The sequence below is a fragment of the Osmerus eperlanus genome, chromosome 15 (assembly GCF_963692335.1).
Source record: "Osmerus eperlanus chromosome 15, fOsmEpe2.1, whole genome shotgun sequence".
Taxonomy (NCBI): domain Eukaryota; kingdom Metazoa; phylum Chordata; class Actinopteri; order Osmeriformes; family Osmeridae; genus Osmerus; species Osmerus eperlanus.
The window spans coordinates 5,079,854-5,099,128 of NC_085032.1; the positions used below are offsets into that span (position 1 = coordinate 5,079,854).

Below are 19,275 nucleotides of genomic sequence, written 5' to 3' on the forward strand. Positions count from 1 at the left end.
AGAAGGCCTCATCTCTGCCTCTGAGCTGGCGACCATGATAGCCTGGAGACCCTGGGGGCAGCCACATATGGCCGAACTCCAACCACTACAGCTTTTTTCTTCCTACGCAGCCATTTGCCCAGATGGTCAGCAGTTAATATTCCAGCTCTCCAGTCTGCAGGAGAGTTGACCCAGCAGATTCCTTTTCACTCTTTTCTAATAGCATCCACTGCTATTAGTTTGACTGTGAAGCCCTGCCAACAAGGCTAACATTTGGAACGAGAGAGGCTCTGTCTGTCTATGTCCATCCTCTTGGTGCTCTCACAACAAAAATGTAACTGGGTGAAAGCATTCTACCAATGCTACCGGTTCAAAGCAGACCATGCAGACCATGGGAGTCAGATGGTGAGGGAGTCGGGCTAGTAATCTCAAGGTTGCCAGTTCGATTCCCGGCCGTGTCAATTGACGTTGTGTCCTTGGGCAAGGCACTTCACCCTAGTTGCTTTGGGGGGAATGTCCCTGTACTTACTGTAAGTCGCTCTGGATAAGAGCGTCTGCTAAATGACAAAAAAAAAAATGTAGACAAAGTTAAGTGGGGGCTAAACTCATGCAGTTAGGGAACTAAAAGTGACTGTAAAAGAATCTTGAGATTTAATCCGGTTAATCGCTTTCTGGGTATGCAGGAGATTTTAATCACTCACGGCAGCCTCGCTCATGACAGCGGGGAAGGTCTTTTTTTTTATTGGAAAAGAGGATCAGATAAAAGTGCTTAATTACCTCTATTCAAATAGCTCAGGGTCATAGAAAAATGACTGGATTTCTCCGGAAGGATATTGCTTTTGTACACCCATAGGCCGGTGTAGTTCTAATATTGACTGTTGGCCGTGAGTACGCTCTCTTCAGTAATGACCCTGTCAGTCTCAGGGTGCAGCCTCTTGTATTGCCCTGCTCAGTTATTCCTCCCTGTCTCATAAAGCCCAAATGCCTCAACGTTTCCCCTCATGAGAACCATCCAATACTACTTTATTGCCATTTGTTCGGTGAAGTGAAGTATTTACATTTAGTCATTTAAGTATTTGAAAAATTGTAGTATTGGCTGGAGTACCCAAGTGTACCCTGTACAGATGATCTTGTGCAGACAGTAAAAAGAGTGTTGGTTAAACTCACCAGCCATCGGCTAAACTCACCAGCCAATGTTTAAACCACCAGCCCTCAAATTCACCAGCAATTGGTTATTTTTACAGCCACAGGGGAAACTCACCAGCCATTGGTTATCTCACTTGCCATCTGTTTACCGCCAGCCATCAGTTTAACCAACTGCCATCAGTTTTCTTACAAGACGTCAGTTAATCTCACAAGCCATCAGCTAAATCCATCACCCCTAGATGCTGGTTTGTTTGATAGTGACTGATTTTGTCACGACAACCTCTTCCCAGGAGTTGAGCAATCAACACTAACCAGTACTTTCTCTAACAAGATGGAGTCTGTTTCACTGATGATTCCACAGGTAGCATGTGGCACTCTCCCGCATGACAATTAGCATTCTGTTTCATCCCTTGTGGAACATCAAAGTGTGTGTTGAGGGTAGAGACAGCTGGGTGAGCCTGATTAGCTCCATGCCTTGCTACCATGCTGCAGTACTGTGTTTGCATCCTAAATGGAGGATAGAGATGATTCTGTGTGTACGGTTGTGAGTGTATGTGTGGCCGCTTCAGCATCCGCTCTCGTGTGTTTATGTATTTCTCCTTAAGCCGTAAACACACACAGTTCTCTGTGCTTGTGTCGCGGGCGTGCAACATCTACCCACTCGCCTTCCTGCTCAATCTGGGCCGCAGGAACAAGATTCCCATCAACGGTCAACACTTCATGATGTTCTCAGGTAGGCTATGAAAGGCTTCCACCAGATAAACATGTGGGACCTGTATAAGCACTGATCTTGTCTAGTTTGGCTCAACAACACCGTTTGTGATCGAAAAGAACAAAACATCTAGGAACATTGAGAGCAGAGGAAGAGCTTGCTCACTGCAAGACGCTGTTCGGCTGAACTGCTTTCCCTCTAGAGCCCTGCTCCTGGCGAGCTGCAGTACTGTTCCCTCTTGTGAGGTTTTTGCTCCAACCTTACTCAGAGAAAAAAAACAGCTTCAGTGTGAAACGCTCCATCTCAGATTAGGTTTGCCTTATTTAACTCGGGTTAACGGTTATAACTTTGATGCCGACTCAAATTAATGCTTTGAACGATTGTTTATTTCTCCTTCAGATTCAAATGGAGGGTGTCACCAGGAGAAGATACTGCAGCCTTGCTATAATCGTGTGGTCTTTTCCCCAAATGAAATAGGAACACGTTTACCCTCATTTATACCATGAATGCTCTTTAATTATGCGATTCTGTTTATTGCCCGCGGCTATAATTGGCGTTAGCAAAGATGCTAAGAGAATGGTTCCCCTGTGTGTGTGTGTGTGTGTGTGTGTGTGTGTGTGTGTGTGTGTGTTTACCACCCAAACAAAAAGAATAGCTCAGACACCAGGGGCCTCATGTATAAAGGATTGCGCAGCTTTCATACCAGAAGATGGCGTACGGCCAAAATTCGAACAGTACCTACGCACAGAAATATTCACATGTATAAAACTGGTCGTACGCCAGGTCCTGGGCACCTTTCCTTATAAATCACAATCAACGTGAGATTGACCGCACGTGAACGAGCCACTGACCCCGCCTTGCCTCCTCCCATAAATGAATATGCAGATGACCTATAAATGCGCTCCTGAGGTCATTTCTTTGTCTGAATTAAAATGTCTAAACACAAAATAACAATTTCACAGACTGTGAGATCGAGGTTCTAACAATAGCAGGGGGGGGCGAGAAAATGTGTCCTGTTTGTCGGTGTGTCATCAGGCATTAGCAACATAAGAAAGTCGGCGGAGTAAACTGTCAGGCGCATACGCCCTTCCTTTTTTTTTTACCTGTAGCACTTTGAGATTTAGCTCAATATTAAGTGCATTACAAATACAATTATTATTATTATTAAAGGACCGTAAATGCTGTGGGTTCGGAGAACCGGACCATGGCAGAAATTAAGAAGAAATGGTCCAATGTAAAACTCGAAGAAATGAGTGGTGGCGCATCGTAACAGCATGATTTCCTGAGTGAATTTGTCGTTCGTTTGACACCCTCAAATTTGACAGAAGTTATTAAGTGGTGGCGGATTAAACAGTAGCCTATATAGAGCTAGCATTTCCCGTTTGGGTTTTGGCATTTTGATGTGATCATCCCCATTAATAAAAAAAAAAAGAAGAAAAAAAAAAATGAAAATGTGATTTGAATAGTCAACGTCATAGACGTATTACAGTAAGTGGAAACTTTATTTTGTAATGTTTGGTGAGTTTCTGCACTTTTCTGTTAGAATTCGCCATGTTACAGAGCCAGACAAGACTTTGCGGACGGTCCGCACATTCTCACGTCTGCTCAAAAGTTTCCGTGACGGCCCGCACATTCTCACGTCAAGTAAATCTTTATACATCACACCGTGCGTGAAAACCAGCGTACGCAAGCTTTTTGTGCGTACGCAACGTTTATACATGAGGCCCCAGGCCTTTCTTCAAGGTTTATTCTAATTGACCCAAAATACAAATAACAAATATTGTGTCTTCATTGTACCTTATTATTATAACCCATGTTTATCTTGTCCTCCCACCATCCCAACCAACCCAGGTCTGTGTCTTGGGTTGTCTCCTGGTAGGATAGATGGAGCCCTACTCTATATTTGAGTCTGAATGGTTTTAGATGGAGGGGGGGGGTGATAGAATGGCCCAGGAGAGATTCAAGTTAAGTGATTTGGAGTAGTGTTCCCTGCTGGGTTCTCTGCGTGAGTGACCCACTTTCACATGTTAGTCTCTAGTTGCCTCTCATAAGATGATCATTTTTTGTTTTTTTGTTGTTTTTTTCTCTTGATTTTTTTGAGCTTGAGCGTCCAGCATGTTTCCGAACATTCCTATCTGTCTCTAATGGTGTTAAAAGATTGTCCCGGGAAATGATATGGGCTTTGGGCGGTCGGTTTGACACAGTAATCTGTTGGTTGTGTCTGGGTTATTTGCTGGTTAGATAAAAGTGCATACCCCGGCCCCGGCCCCTAGCCAGTTTGCAGCTCTTCTCTGCAGTGTTTGGTGTCAGAGTGTCAAACTTGTTTCGTTTCCACTGCTGAGGAACATCTAAGGGTGTGGAGCCAGCGGCCTCTGTGGCCCTGAAGGATCTGCTCTGACCGTCTTTGGACTGTTGGCTGGGTGTAGAAGTGGATGTGCTCATTTCACCTGATGATGGCCGCAATCCATCTCAAACCGATACCCTGATATTTACTCCCTTCTGTTTTGTCTGTGGCATGGGTCAAATGAGCTTATCAGTTTGTTCAAAGGTGAAATGGTTTGGGTTGTTGTTGGTTGCATGTTGCTTATCTGGTGGTTGTGAGACAGTCAGTACTGGCCCGTCTACTATTAAGCAGGGTTCGGATGAATACAGTCACTACAAACCCTACTGTTATCTTCCAGGTCTGAGGGGAGCAGTGGCGTTTGTCCTGGCGGTGCAAGACACGTCCACCGAGGCGCGACGCACCATCCTCAGCACCACCCTGCTCCTGGTCTGCATCACCATGTTAGGACTGGGCGCGGCCACCTCGCCTATGCTGCGCTGGCTCAACATCAGGTCAGTCAATGTCTCTGCTAGCGTGCCTGACGAGACTGAATCTCTGCCTCAACGGGCCTTTAGGAGTAGTTTAATCCTGACATACGTACAACACCGTCTTCTTAGAGCTGGAACGTGTTCTAAAAGAATTTAATCAGTGAGGAGTTGGAGTAAAAAAAATGACAATTTCAAATGAATAAAATAGTCTATCAGCAAATAAATTAAAAAAAATGGAGAATAAAAAAACAAAACAAAAAATGACATCTCTTGTAGCGACAGCTGTTAAAAACACGAAATGACAATAGCAGGGGGTGGGAATTCAGATCTAGTTCAAATCTGAATTCAACAAACTCTCATGCAACACCTGTCCCCATGTCCCCAGAGGGAGCCACTTAACTGCAGCTAGTTAGTATGCATCAGCCCATGTCATCTCTCTCCCTGCAGTACATGTGTTCTCCCTCCCTAAGGCCCCCTCTCACTCTCCTGCTCATCAGGGCACTTAACTCCCACTGCCCTCCATTAGTGACTCATGGACAAAGAGCACAGGTCTTTAGGAGGTCTTTGGGTTCACGTTAGAGGTTCCTCATGCTGACAGGTTGACGCACACACACTATCATGGGATCTGAGCGCATGGTCAAAACAGGTACACACATGAACAAACACACACACTCATGGGATCATCACACCGCGCAAAGTGCCCTTCCGATTAGCTGAGTGGGTGTGGTCTGTAGACGACTGGATTATTGTGATTAATAAGGGCAAAATAGGCATAGAGTATGTAAGGCAGTAATTAGACACTTATATTATGAAAGTCTAATCTATGGACCAGATCACGCTGCTATAATTGACTCCTAAGGTCTTTCCATGCAGTACATGTTCTTTCTGTGCGTGTGTGCGTTTGTGTGTATGCCTTTTGGGGACAACCCACATATGGAGAAGTGTGCGCACATGTCCCTATATGTGCACAGATGTACCGTATATGTCTCAGACTTGTGCTGAATCTTGGCCTATTTGGATTCCTCCCCAGTTGCAGCTAGTGTGTCTGTGGTGCGAGAGCTAGCTACGTCTTCTGTCCTTAAGGGAACCAGGGTTTTGTCGATGAGCTGTTTCCCACACTTCTCATTCGTAGCTTACGGGCTCTTACGCGGCCCCTCCCTCCCTCCATCTCTGCGTCTGTGGATGGTTTTAAAGGAAAGGGGCTCAGTAACAACTCTGGGAGAATACATCTCAGTGAATAATATATGACGAGAGCTTTCTTTACCTGGAGCAAATCACAGATCCGACCGGCTCTCGGAAATAGCTTCGTCAAAGGAGTACGTTCGTTCTCTTCGAAATGACACAGTGTTTTGCCTCTCTGTACTTCAGAAGGCCTTTTACCGCAGGCTGCCAATGAAAGGGAACCGATTGAAATGTCTCTGAAGCCACTTTGAGAGATTTGTTCAAGAAAGCAGCCATCACAGGGGACTCATTAGTGTGTGTGGATGGAGGGTGTATTTTGTGCGTGTCTATCCGCGAGCATTCGCACGTTTGTCCTTCGTGGTGTGCGTGCGTGCTGTGTGTGCTTGCGCATGCATGTTAGCAGGCTCACGCAAAAACAATAAATGCTATTGGCTTTGATTGTCTGCATTCCCATGGGGCGATAAGAGGAAATAGTTGCTCTATCTGCCTGATTGACTCTTCTTTCTCACCAGGCTGTGCTGCAGTTGTCTGGCTGTGGTTTGGCATTTAAACGCTTTTCTTTGTCTACAAGCCTTCTCAGCCTCTATTTTATATACTTCAACACTTGTCTAATTGATCTGTCCGATTTTGTCATGTCATGCTTTTGAATCATTCCTTATCGAAGGAAACTAGACAGATTACACATGTTTTATACCAAGGCCTCCCCTCCTTATCATAGACTAAAATCTGCCAGCATTAAAAGACGACCTTGGCTGCTCTTATTACTGTACATCAGATTTCTCTCTTTGGAAATATAGTTTTTGTCTCAGTCATGTAGTCTCAGTCATGTAGTTTAGTGCACACAAAGTAGAGGGTCTACATTCCAAACAACAGGGTCCTTCCTTGGCATTCATGAGAAGGTAGGGGTAGTGTCCGGTGGCTTGACAATTTGTTTCTGTATCTAACCCTAAACCTTACTGTAACTGTTGAAGTAGTGATTCACTTTTACAACCTCAGTTGAACCATTCCAGACGGCCATATGACTCATGTGAAGACAGATGATAGCTCGACAAGACTCAGTCGACTCATTGTAAAACGATAAACCTTTGGAATGTAATCTGTCAAAATAAAGTCAAATATGTAAAGAGATACTTGAGTTTTGGTATTTGCTTTGCACATGTGTTCCTGAATTTGAGTTCTGAGTTCCATCCCACCAGAACCCAGTTCTCTGTACACTCAACTGTTGTTTAGTGTGTTGTTCTTTTATTTGTGTACTTCTGACAAATCCTACTTTGGGATATACAGACAAATGATGACACCTTAGAACTTGTAATACCAGAAATTCGTATCTGTAGCCAATAATTCAAGAGACTTATGAATGGAGGAGGAAAGCAGATCTATTATGGGTCGTTGATGGGTTGTGTTTGTCTCTATCTAAAGATAGCTGGGAAGAATAAAAACACAAACACACAGAAAATATCAGCCTTGCTGTCTTAACTGTCTCAGCCTTTCTCTGTCACTGTTGTTGTCTGTCAAGACGGAGAGAGAGGGGAAGCGGAAGGGAGGTTTATGAGGAGGGAAGATGTGGGGGGGGTTTAGAAAGAGAGTTTGAGGGTGGCAGATTGGTGGTGACCGAAAATATTGAAAGAGAGACGGGGTGGAGTGAGATCAAAAGGAGCGAGTGAGGCGGAGTGCGTTAAACGACTGCCTCCAGTGCAATGAGGCAGATGAAATGGAGAAATTCTATTTCACATAGACACATGCGCGCGCACACACACACACAACCATGGGAGCTGATTTCACACATTGTTCTTCAGTAAAACCTTCCCTTTCTTAGCACTTGTCATTTTCCTTACTCCAGTCTCAAGATACATAATGTCAAGATACATAACGTCCTCAACACAAGACTTTCAGCAAAACCGTAATTAATGACACAGTCACACACAGTAAGCTGTCTGGAACAGTGGAAATACAGTTTTTCCTGCTTTGTTTCTTTCTATGGTTGAAATTGGTCTTTCTCGTGATTTCTATGGTTGAAATTGCTAAGCTAAATGAATAGCAGGATAATCTTTTGATGCGCTTGACATTTTTCACCCATCTAAACTTTTGCCCTGTGCTTGCCACACGCTTTTCCGGAACTCTCCTGTCTCCTGCCATCAGCATGAATCCCTGGTTTTTACTTACAGGCACAAATAAGATTCAAACGACTGTATATCAACGTGCTGGTGGACCGTATAGTCTATTGATATGCAGACATGCATTTGTTATTCGGGAACATTCAAAGCATGAAAACAACTGAGCTTCTCTGATTGGCTCATTACCTTTCCCTTGTCCATTTTAAATACTTGTGCCAGCTCACAGCTGTTTCATCTTGGTCACACACACGTACACACACACGCTCACCCTGTAAGCACTTGCACACTCCGATAATATACAGATGCACTCTTGAGACAAGCACACGTGCACAAATATACCGTATGCACACAAGCATATCCCTGTTCCGTTTCAAATACCCATGCCACTTCACGGCTGTTCCATCTAGGTCACTCTCACACTTAGTCAAACACGCACACACACTGTCCCCTAGGGGTGTAAGCAGTGAGTGTGATAGGGGCTGAAGGTGGCAGGGGACACCTGGGGAGATCTAAGGCGCAGTCATACAGACCGACCTGGGTGTGTGTGCCTACGTGTGTGTGTGTGTGTGTTCAACGGTGTATGTTAGTATGAGTCTCTGTGTGTGGCCTACAGCACCACCTGCATAAAAACGCCAGCCTCAGTGTGCCAAGCTGAAGCCTTGCATTGAATGGTGTATTGACCGATGGACGTAGGCCCTTACTGTTACAGGTCTGTCTGCGTACTGAGGGGGGATGGTAATGGATATGTTTGGAGGGAGGTTTGTACTAAATATGACACTCACAGAGAAAGAGAGCTCCACAGAGAAAGAGAGCACACAAACACACTGCTTTTTGAACTGCATTACAAAATTGTATCTTGTACATTTGTATTTTTTGTAATATTTGTATTTTTGTGTTTCTATATTTTTAATTACGGCAACTTATATTTTATTTTATATTTTATTTGATTCTAATTCCACTTAGTACTGCTAGTTTATGTACCCTTAGTATAGATAGTCCACACAATTTTAGGTCCCTATATGTTTATTGTATGCACCTTCCTGCCAAAGCAAATTCCTTGTCTGTGCAAACTTTAATGGTGAATAAATCCCATTCTGATTCTTCTGATTCTGAGCGAGGTGTGTGTGTGTGTGGGGGGGGGGGGGGGGGGGGGGGCATTGAAAAGAAAGAGATGAGAAATTGCTAATGTATACTCATTAGTTCTTTGAAGTTCTTTGAATCCCTCAGAAATGTGCCATGTGGTCACTGAATAAGCATGGACAGACAGAGAGAGCACGAGTGTGTATACGTGTGTGTTTATGTGTGCAGCCATGTGTGTGGGCATGTGCAGCAGTGGGTGTGTATGTGCAAATACGCGCGTGCCTCCAGCAGCACTGTGTGTTTACACATTTGTTTGTTTGTGTTTGGGTGTGCAGGAGCATGTGTGTTTGCGGGTGCAGGTCAGTGTTGGCCTTCTCCATGCCCTCCCCTGTTGTAACAGCTGGACCCTAGCTAATGGCGGCACTGTTTGTTTGCACATCTTGAGTAGACAGATGGGCCGACGGCAGACTCGGGCCCTCATGTCACTCTCCTTCCCTTCACGGCCCACTGACCCAGCCTGCTCTTGCGCTCTCTCTCTCTCTCTCTCTCTCTCTCTCTCTCTCTCTCTCTCTCTCCTCTCTCTCTCTCTCTCTCTCTCTCTCTCTCTCTCTCTCTCTCTCTCTCTCTCTGCACTTAAGCCACATATCCAATTGTGGCACCAACTCTTTGAACATGCTGTAGAGGTCTTAATAGACCTGTTGAATCTCGCAGATGTGTTTCCTCAGAGCCGGTAGAAACAGGCAATGCTTAGTACCGCTCCTCTCTTTCACCAACCGTCTCTGGAGGAGGGGATCCCTCACTGAATTGCTCCTCCCAAGGTTTCTTCCATCTTTTCTCCTACAGTGAGTTCTTCTGGGAGTTTTTCCTTGTCTTCCTTGACGGTTTAGGTTGGTTGAGGGGCAGTTATATGGGCGTATGTGAAGCACTCTGTGACATGCTTGCGTGTAAAAAGGGCTATACAAATACATTTAGATTTGATTTGAGTACGCCTGGAGATTATTGAACACTACTGAGCCACTTTGTATGCCGGGTCATGGTTATCACTGTGTTTATGTGGGCAACCCTCTCTCACACACACACACACACATACTCACACACACGAGCACACATGAACACACACACACTGCTCTCACCTCTTCTGAAGGTCCTATATTGATGCATTGCAGAATGAAGGACAGAGGAATGTCAGAGATGAATAAACCGACACATTCAGAAACATACTCACACACACCCCTTCTATACCTACCGACATGATTGAGTGGAATACATCTGTAGACTAACCTCAAGATGGATGGCGCCAGTAGTCGCTTTTCTAATATCTGATAAAGAGATGGAGGGAAAGAGAGAGCGAGAGAAGCATGTTCAAATTTTGGCCTCTCTACCTCTGTGATTTATGCTTTATTCTGCACAGATGTAGCGGATGCCGTCTCATAAAGAAAGGAATGACAAATCTAAGAAAATGGATATTAGAAAAAGCAATTACGACTGCTCCCGGCCTTGGGACCATTCACAAGTATAAGAAAGCTCTTCTCTCTTTCATGGGGGGACATAACACAGTGACTTAAAGAAAATTTTCCAGAGCCATTTTTGATCTGCGATATCTCCCAATTGCGTGTGTGAAAAGATTGCAGGCAAACTTTGAATACTTGCCAGATTTTGTCATCATACCAATCAGATTGAAGGGTGCAGATATAAGTCTTGTCTTCTTTGAATAGTCACCCAGGGTCTTAGGTTGAAAAAATAAAAGTATCTGTGTGATCCATATTCTGGTATTTGATCCGTAATTGGAATTTGTGGTCATTTATTATTCATGCAGCCTTGTGATCCAGTCACAGATCCTTGCTGTAGTTCTCCTATGGGGACTCTGTTTCTTAAAACAAACTTGATTTCTGTTTTTTTTTTCCTCTTTTATTGCCTGCCTCCAACAGTATAGGCTCCCTCATTCTCTCTCTCTCTCTCTCTCTCTCTCTCTCTCTCTCTCTCTCTCTCTCTCTCTCTCTCTCTCTCTTTCTCTCTCTCTGTAAGGCAGAGTTCTATGTAGCCGACAAGAAGAGTCTCCGTCAGGTCAAGAGGTCATGCAGCGAGGCCCCACTGAGAGCGAATATAGACATAGGAACGCACTTGAGCCCAAACTCTAAGAGGGGAAAACATGTGCAAATAAGGGACTTACATGTAATTTACGACTTGCACAACTGTTGTATGTTATAATGTATCAGTGCACTGACCACCAGACCTGTTAAGGAAGCGATTCTGTGCATTCTATGTTTAACATGTACAGATACTGTATTCAAAGCACAGTGAGAGAGAGACAAGAGTCTTCCCTCATGCCATCAGTTTGTCTTGAACTGATTGTTTGATCCAGGCAGCTCGTGACTAATAAACCAAAGTCAACTCCTTTCCTTTGTCGTGACTCTTTCCGGCCTGCCTTCTCCAGATTGTCCTCTCTCTCTCTCTCTCTCTCTCTCTCTCTCTCTCTCTCTCTCTCTCTCTCTCTCTCTCTCTCTCTCTCTCTCTCTCTCTCTCTCTCTCTCTCGTCTCTCGTCCTTCTCTGTGATTATCTCTGCTCTCGACTCTTACATCCGAATGGAGTTCTCCGTCCTCATCGCATCCGTGCGCCGAGTGCTGTCCGTCTGGAAGACAATAGGTTGGTCTTCGCAGCGGCGAGGCCTGGCAGGAGCCTGGACGTGGGAGAGCCTGACACCTCCCTGAGGGACGTCCTTCCTGAGGGAGTTGCGTCTCAGTCGCGCAGCAGAGTTGGGGGCCAACGCTGTTCCATCCGTCCAGAACGAGAAGGGAAATGACTCATTTGATACAGTGAAATATTTATCAAACACAGTCCGTTACGAGTTGTAACAAATTAGAAGCCTCATAAATATGTCAAATCTAGAAGTTGTAACAAATTCGACGCCTCAGTCAAATCTAGAAGTTGACTGAGGCGCACATGTAGAGTTGCTTTTGATGCAACCCAGTTCAAACCCAATCTCGGACATGACCCTCAACCGTCATATTCCACTTTTGTCTTTGTCTCTGAGGATCCAAACGCCCACAGGCTCCCGGCCAGGTGCCGGAACAGGCGACTGTTTGAGCTCGTATCCATCACAGCCACTTCACGTTTACAAGCGGGAGGGGGACGACAACAAAATGAGACCGAACTTCCTGTGCGGGGTGTAAACAAACTGATTCATTAAGTGGAAACTGATCTAATTGGATGTTTGGGCCCTTAGGGGACATAGAGAGAGAAACGAGAGAAGCAAAGAAGGAGTGTGTGTGTGTGTGTGTGTGAGTGTGCATGGGGGGGTTATGCTGATTAGACGTGTGATGTCATCTCTGCCGATATCAGTTGCTACAACTCCTCTCGTTCTCTCCATTGCTATCTCGTTCCCTTACTCTCTCTCTCTTTCTCTGTAGATCTGTATCCTCTCTATCTCTTTCTCTCCATGCACGGTACCCAATACGATGATTTGCTATCATCGCCGCTCTAGGTTGCATGTGTGGGATTGTGTGGATCTTTGTGTCTGTGTGTCAAAGAGAGTAAGTGAGTTAATGACTGCAGCTCCTTGGATGTGTGTTTGTCTGTCAGTGTCATTTCCTCGTCCTCTCTCTCTCTCTGGCTTTTTTTTCTCTCTTTACGGCTGTCTTTCTCACTCTCTCTCTTTATCTCTCTCTAGCACAATTTGCTTGGTTTAATGAATTGATAGCTGGATCACTGTGTAAAAGCCAAATTGATTCCTGTGTTAAGTGTGTGGGCCTGGGCGTGCTTGTGTGTGTGTGTTTATAAGATGGGCATTGACTTATAGGAGGGTCTCTGAGATTCAAGTCCTCTATGCTGCCATAAAGGCCCAGAGGCAAAAGCCTAATGGATGTGATGTCAATACTGAGAGAGAGAGAGAGAGAGAGAGAGAGAGAGAGAGAGAGAGAGAGAGAGAGAGAGAGAGAGAGAGAGAGAGAGGGGCCCATTAAAAGAGCAATGGTGCGATCAAAGACCTCCTACACAATTACATGGGACATGGCTGATAGTACCTGGCTTTTGTTGGTTTGGGTCCACAGGCACGTGTTGCTTTGTTTGCGTCCCTCCATTTATGTAACGCTTATTAACATGCATGTTTGTGAACAGGCGTATTGACGGACGTCCACGCATATGGGAATTGTACATTAGAATTTCTGTGTACAATATGTGTGCGTCTGAGTGAGATAGATTGTGTTGTGCTCCAACCCACACATTTCCATGCACTGGAGAGGGATAGGGAGTTGAGAGAGAAAGTGAGAGAAAGAGATAAATAGAGAGAGAGAGAGAGAGAGAGAGAGAGAGAGAGAGAGAGAGAGAGAGAGAGAGAGAGAGAGAGGATGAGGCAGCTGAGAGAGAGAACAGAGGAACGGAGTTGAGAGAAAGAGTGGTAGAAGGTGAGCGGGTTGATAGAAAGAGAGGGGGGTGAGGCAGTTGAGAGAAGGTGAGAGAAAGAGAGAGAGCAACATCACGTGCTTCCTGTATCTCTGGCAGGTGTCTGTAGGCTGCAAGAAGATCCACATGAGTATGAATTATAAAACAGACATGGAGCGATGCTTAGGATTGGCACACAGCAAACACACACACACACACATACACACAGATTCCCACTGTGGAGGAGAAATGATGCTGCAAGACTACAGCGAACTCTAGAGTGAAAATTGTAAATGGAGTCTTCAACACTGCAGAAAGAGATAGCTCTGTGTGTGTGTGTGTGTGCCTTATGTATTAGATGGAAAAGGGGGGTGAGGGGCAGAAAGAGAGGAGGAGATATTTAGGATGAAACATTGATCCTAAAAGGTCTGGGATACCTTCATACAGCCTTTACACCCATAATTGTGTGTGTGTGTTTGTGTGCGTGTCTGGGATGTATACAGCATACGTGCGTCTGTGTGTGTGAGGCATACTGGAGTGATGATTCAGGTTGCACTGTATGGGTGGTGTGCAAGCGGCTCTGTACTCTTGACAGGAGGGGAAAGGAGAGGGGAGAGCAATGAATACACGACGAGAGGTGGAGAGATCAGAGGAGATGAGTTAGGAAAGGAGAGGACGAGAAGGGAAGGGAGAGGGAGTGTAGGACGGAGAGGAGAGCAAGTAGAGCAAGGTACGGGGGAGAAAGAGGGCGAGCAGATGAAAGGAGGGGAGAGTGAGGTAAATGGAAGAGATGAGGGCAGGAAAGGAGGGAGGAGAAATGAAAGGAGCGGAAAGCGCCGAGTGATTCTCCCCCTACCCAGCACCTTAACTGCTGCAGTCGTGGTCCAGTTCGCCCCTCGATCACTCTCAGTGGGCACTCATATTTATAGAGCTTTTATTTTTAGCCCATCGTAATTGCACCACACTCCTCTCTCTTTGAAGAGTTAAGTAAGTAGGGGATGTGACAACGGGGAGGAAATTGTGAGAAAGAGAGAAACATACCACATGAAAAGAGAAGCATTTGCATCAATCCTACGAGAAAGGGTAGAAGTTCACTGTGTAATTGTTTTGCAGCATGAAAGCAATTGTTTGAGCACGCACCTTTCAAGAGCCCGTAATTGATTAGACTAGGCAATCTCTCTCTAATAGTTTCTCACGCTCTCTTTTTCCTTTTCCCTTTCTTTCAATCCCTTCCTCCATTCCTCTCCATGGGAAAAAGGGACGTCTGTAACATTCAGCCCAGGATTGAAACTCCTTCACTGTCTCTTTGATCGGGGTGGCTGATGCAGCTTTGTGAAACCCAAGCTCTATCAGGTGGTTCTAGTTTGGTGGGTCCCTCTCTGCTTGTTCACAGGCAGGAAATAGTTAGCATATGAGCTGTACACTGCAGCAACGAGAAAGAGAGAGGGAGAAAGAGAGAGAGGCCTGTAAGGTTTAGAGTGTATAGGCAGATGTACAATATCTTGTACAGTATATTGACAGACAGAGAAGCAGAGGCAGAGAAGACAGGCTGAAGACGGATAGCTTCTGAATGCCTGAATGTTCTATAATGGAAAGAAGTGGGGAGAGAGAGAGAGAAAGAGAAAGGGAAAGAGAGTGAGGGAGAAAGAGAGAGGGAGAGAGGTAAGAAGGACGGCGAGAGGAGGTGGGGTTTGGAGGCAATAGAGGGTTAGGCATTTCCATCTCTTGCCTTGAGCTTTTGAGCGTCCCTACTGCAGAAATTAAACCTCTAAATTAATTCTATGGTGATGAAAGGCTGTGAGGTGAGGCCAGAAAAAAATACAGTTTTTTTGTAGGAGCGTATATGCTCACAGGATGAGAAATGAACATCCCGTTCTGCCAAAACATCTCATATTGAAACATCTATTCCACCCATATGCATGGTTTTCAATCATTATTAATTCATGACTACAGTTATTCATAGGTTTAGAAAGTGTTGTATTGGTTGGCCAGTTTATTGAAAGAATGTTCCATACCGGCTTGTTTGTGTCTAAGGGAAGTTGTTACTGTGTGTGTGTGTCTGTTCTATAAACCAGAATCTGATTATAATGACCCTCCAGACACAACGAAAAATGATGTAAAAAGAATAGACCTGGCAGGCCTTGAGTTGGCCATCTGTTCCTGTGTCTATGGTCAGACTGAATTAGGCCTTCTCACAAACCCATGTGCACACACCCACTCACACACAAAGGTCTTGCCGGCTGTCTGGTCTGCCGTGTCTTATGTCGGGCTGTTCTGTTCAGAGGGTCTGGGGTTTGAAGGAAAGGGTGTGTGTGGATGTTGCTTTGTTATGCCTCTATCTGTGTGATGATTAAGTGTGCAGAAGTAGCGAGAGAGAGAAAGAGAGAGAGCAAGAGAGAGAGAGAGAGAGAGAGAGAGAGAGAGAGAGAGAGAGAGAGAGAGAGAGAGAGCAATAACCCACCAGTCACATTCTTCTTCTTCCTATACTCTCCAGCTGGTAATGAATGGCTAAACTAGGCTTGGTTCTTATTATCCTTTGCAGGTACGTACTTCAGGCTGCCATTAGATCAGAAGAGTTACAATGAGAAAAAAGAGAGAGTGTGTGTGTGTGTGTGTGTGTGTGTGTGTGTGTGTGTGGGGGGGGGGGGGGGGGTAGGGGATGGGGTCATTGATTCATATCCTCCAGCACCATAAAAAGAAGCTGCATTAAAAATCAAGCCTTTTAAATAATTCACAGACCGCCTTCAAATTTTCATCAGGCCTATGTATAGAGAACATTCTCTCCTGCTGTACAAGAGGGTAGTGAACGAGGTGTGTTTGATAGAGATGGATGGCGTGCGTCTGTGTGTGTGTGTACAGGTGTGTGTGTGTTGGTTGCCAATGAACAGGATGAAAGTTGGTAAACACTGGTGTGTAACATCACCTCTATCACTTTCCTATAGAATTACAAGACGCATAATTTGGAAGACTAGCTCTATACTACTGGACCTCTGCCATTAAGTCCTTTGCTTGTTGGCTTGATTCCTCAATATCTCTCTCTATAACTGGTTAGAAATAGAACAGGGATATTGTCATGGCTACTCCATCAGTGCTGTACTCCTAGCTGCCTCTCCAATAGATACATCAATCTACAATTATAATCTTATCATACAGTACGCAACACGTATATGGAAACAAATCCTATTTCAGTTTTAAACATGTAATCTCTCGCTCTACTAAACACAAAATATCCCACATTCACCCCATTCAATTAGATTTAAAGTTATGCACGTGTAGTGTTTCAGGAATTCATAGTGTCAAAGATCTACAAAGGAAATTAACTCTCCCAAACAGCAACTTTTCTAAGATATTTACAAATTTGAGATTAAACATGGACATTTTTCAAAGGATTTAAAATTGAAAGACAATCAACAATAGACAATTGTCTGAAAATGTCATCATATCAAGACATCTTTGTCTCCAATCTACACTACATATATTTACTAAAAAGTCTCTAACACATACAAATGCTCCAATCATGCCAGACATTGTCTTACCATTTTAAATACAACATAAACTATTTTATTCCAAGGTGAAAATGCACAGCATATGTCCTCCTAACACATCTTTACGTTATATAGCACATATCCTAATGAACTTGTGTGATAACTGTCATTATTAAGAGGCAACTATTTTTTATAGCTTTGTACCGTACCCCAAAGTTACATCCTTTTGGACTGATACCTTCAACAACATCTCAGGAGTGATTAATACTCCGACAGAACCAGAACTTTTACTGATTATTCTTGGTGTATCTGAACATCAAGAAAACTCACCACAGCCAAACAAGTTCTCTCTTACTGCCTCATCACAGCAAAAAACAACAACTACTTATGTCACGGAAAGATACATGCTCCTACCTTCATAATGTGGTTTGGTGATTGAACCTGTATATTTGTAAGGATATAGTGCCTTAAAGGGCAAATTCCCCCCAAATAATTATATTTGGCAACCCCTCATTTCACACCTTGCACATCTAAGTTGTAACCTGTAATTATACACAATTTTATCTTCTATTTAATGAGTAAAAGAATGAGAGATGGGGGACCGGAAAATAGGAATGTGTTTCTTTGGTTTTAGAATGTTTTATTTCTCATTTGGTTTGTTTGTTTTTGATGTTGGTCACAATACAATGATATTTTATAGCATCTGCTTTATGTCTGTGAAACAATGTAAATATAAATAATTGTATATAAATGGACATTAGCATTGACGCAGCAATATACTATATATAACTTTATTTGCAGACTCAAGGTCCAGATAGAACAAGTACACACAACATATTACAAGAGGGGTACACACAAACACACAAACATAAATACATACAGACATACTGACTACCACATATTACATAACATAAAGGGAACGTACAAAACATACATACGTACTTACATACATACATACAAACATACATATAGCTATGCACAATAATTAAAACAGGTACAGATGCGTGTTCCAGTGTTTCCAGAGTTGGGAGGTATATCTGGTATCACTAAGTGCAAGGCGGTTAAAATTGTATTCTTTGACTCTGTTAATCAGCACATGAATCTGAACATACAATTCCTCAGCCCAGCATGGAAAGTGGGAACATTACTCGTCACAAACAAAAGGCACTGGTCCATCTTGGACACACCAACATGATTCTAACTGCATCATTGTATGCCACTTTTATCTTATTTATCTTTGCTTTACTGTAGCTGCACCATAGGTGAGCTGTATACAGTGGAGTACAGTATGCTCTAAAAATAGATGTTTTAACTTCTTCAGTACACATGAAATTTGCGTGCCAGCATAATGGCTTGTCCATATAATTTAAAGCACTGGCGCTGTATGTCATCATCGTCACACAAATCATCCCTGATGATGTGGCCCAGGTATTTTGCTTTAGCAACTACATTCAGCTCTTGCCCTGACAGGTAAAAAGAGGGAAAGCATAACTTCCTGTCCTCTTTAGTTCTGGCAATCATTACAACACTCGTTTTTACATTTAGTCATTTATTAGACACTCTTATCCAGAGCGACTTACAGTAAGTACAGGGACATTCTCCCCGAGGCAAGTAAAGGTGAAGTGCCTTGCCCAAGGACACAACTTCATTGGGTACGGCCAGGAATCGAACCAACAACCTTCTGATTAATAGCCCGAATCCCTAACCCCCCTACGTTTTACATTGAATTTGATGTCATACTGTAGTCCATAGTTCGAGCAGACTCTAAGCAGTAGCTGTAGGCCAGCACTATATGGAGACATAACATCTAAATCATCTGCATACATCAGATGATTATTACATCTATCCCCCACTATACAGACAGTTTTACACACTTCTAATGTCTTAGAAAGATCATCCATGTACAAATGAAAAAAAACAGGTGCCAATACTATATGTACAAGGTCCTTTGGCTCAATTAAAATACTTTTAAAAAGGGAAAATGTATATAGGCTGGCAGTTAAGCTACACTAATTATCTAACACTAACAGGCAGTAAGCATTCATAAGAGACCACAGGGTTACGCTTCTCACTCCCTGAGGACGTCCATTGTTCATGTACTTTTTCATGCTCCTGCCTTGGCTAATGGATAGACAGATTACATTACCATTATGCAGGCCATTATGTCTTTCGTAGTCAAATAGTTTTGCGGTCATTAACAGACATTAAACAGCTTGGGTTTTAGAGCAATTGAGAGAGGATTTAATAACTTACTACGATCACTGTTGATGCATTGTGTTCCTATCACCATCACTGCCACCACAATCTCACTACGATAAGACTCGTTATCCATTTTTTTCAAATCTCAGAGAATGTTTTGCAAACGCCTGGTTTTCACACTAGATTTCA

At 43.8% G+C, this 19,275-nt stretch overlaps 1 protein-coding gene across 1 annotated transcript in view; it reads left to right on the top strand.

Moving 5' to 3' along the window:
* The window catches only part of LOC134034838 (sodium/hydrogen exchanger 9-like), a 75,265-nt gene that overhangs the window by 31,996 nt on the left and 23,994 nt on the right, over window positions 1–19,275 (top strand). The window contains exons 11-12 of the mRNA XM_062479490.1: window positions 1,747–1,858; window positions 4,519–4,672. Coding sequence (XP_062335474.1) covers window positions 1,747–1,858; window positions 4,519–4,672 — 266 coding nt within the window. The remainder of the gene's footprint in view (window positions 1–1,746; window positions 1,859–4,518; window positions 4,673–19,275) is intronic.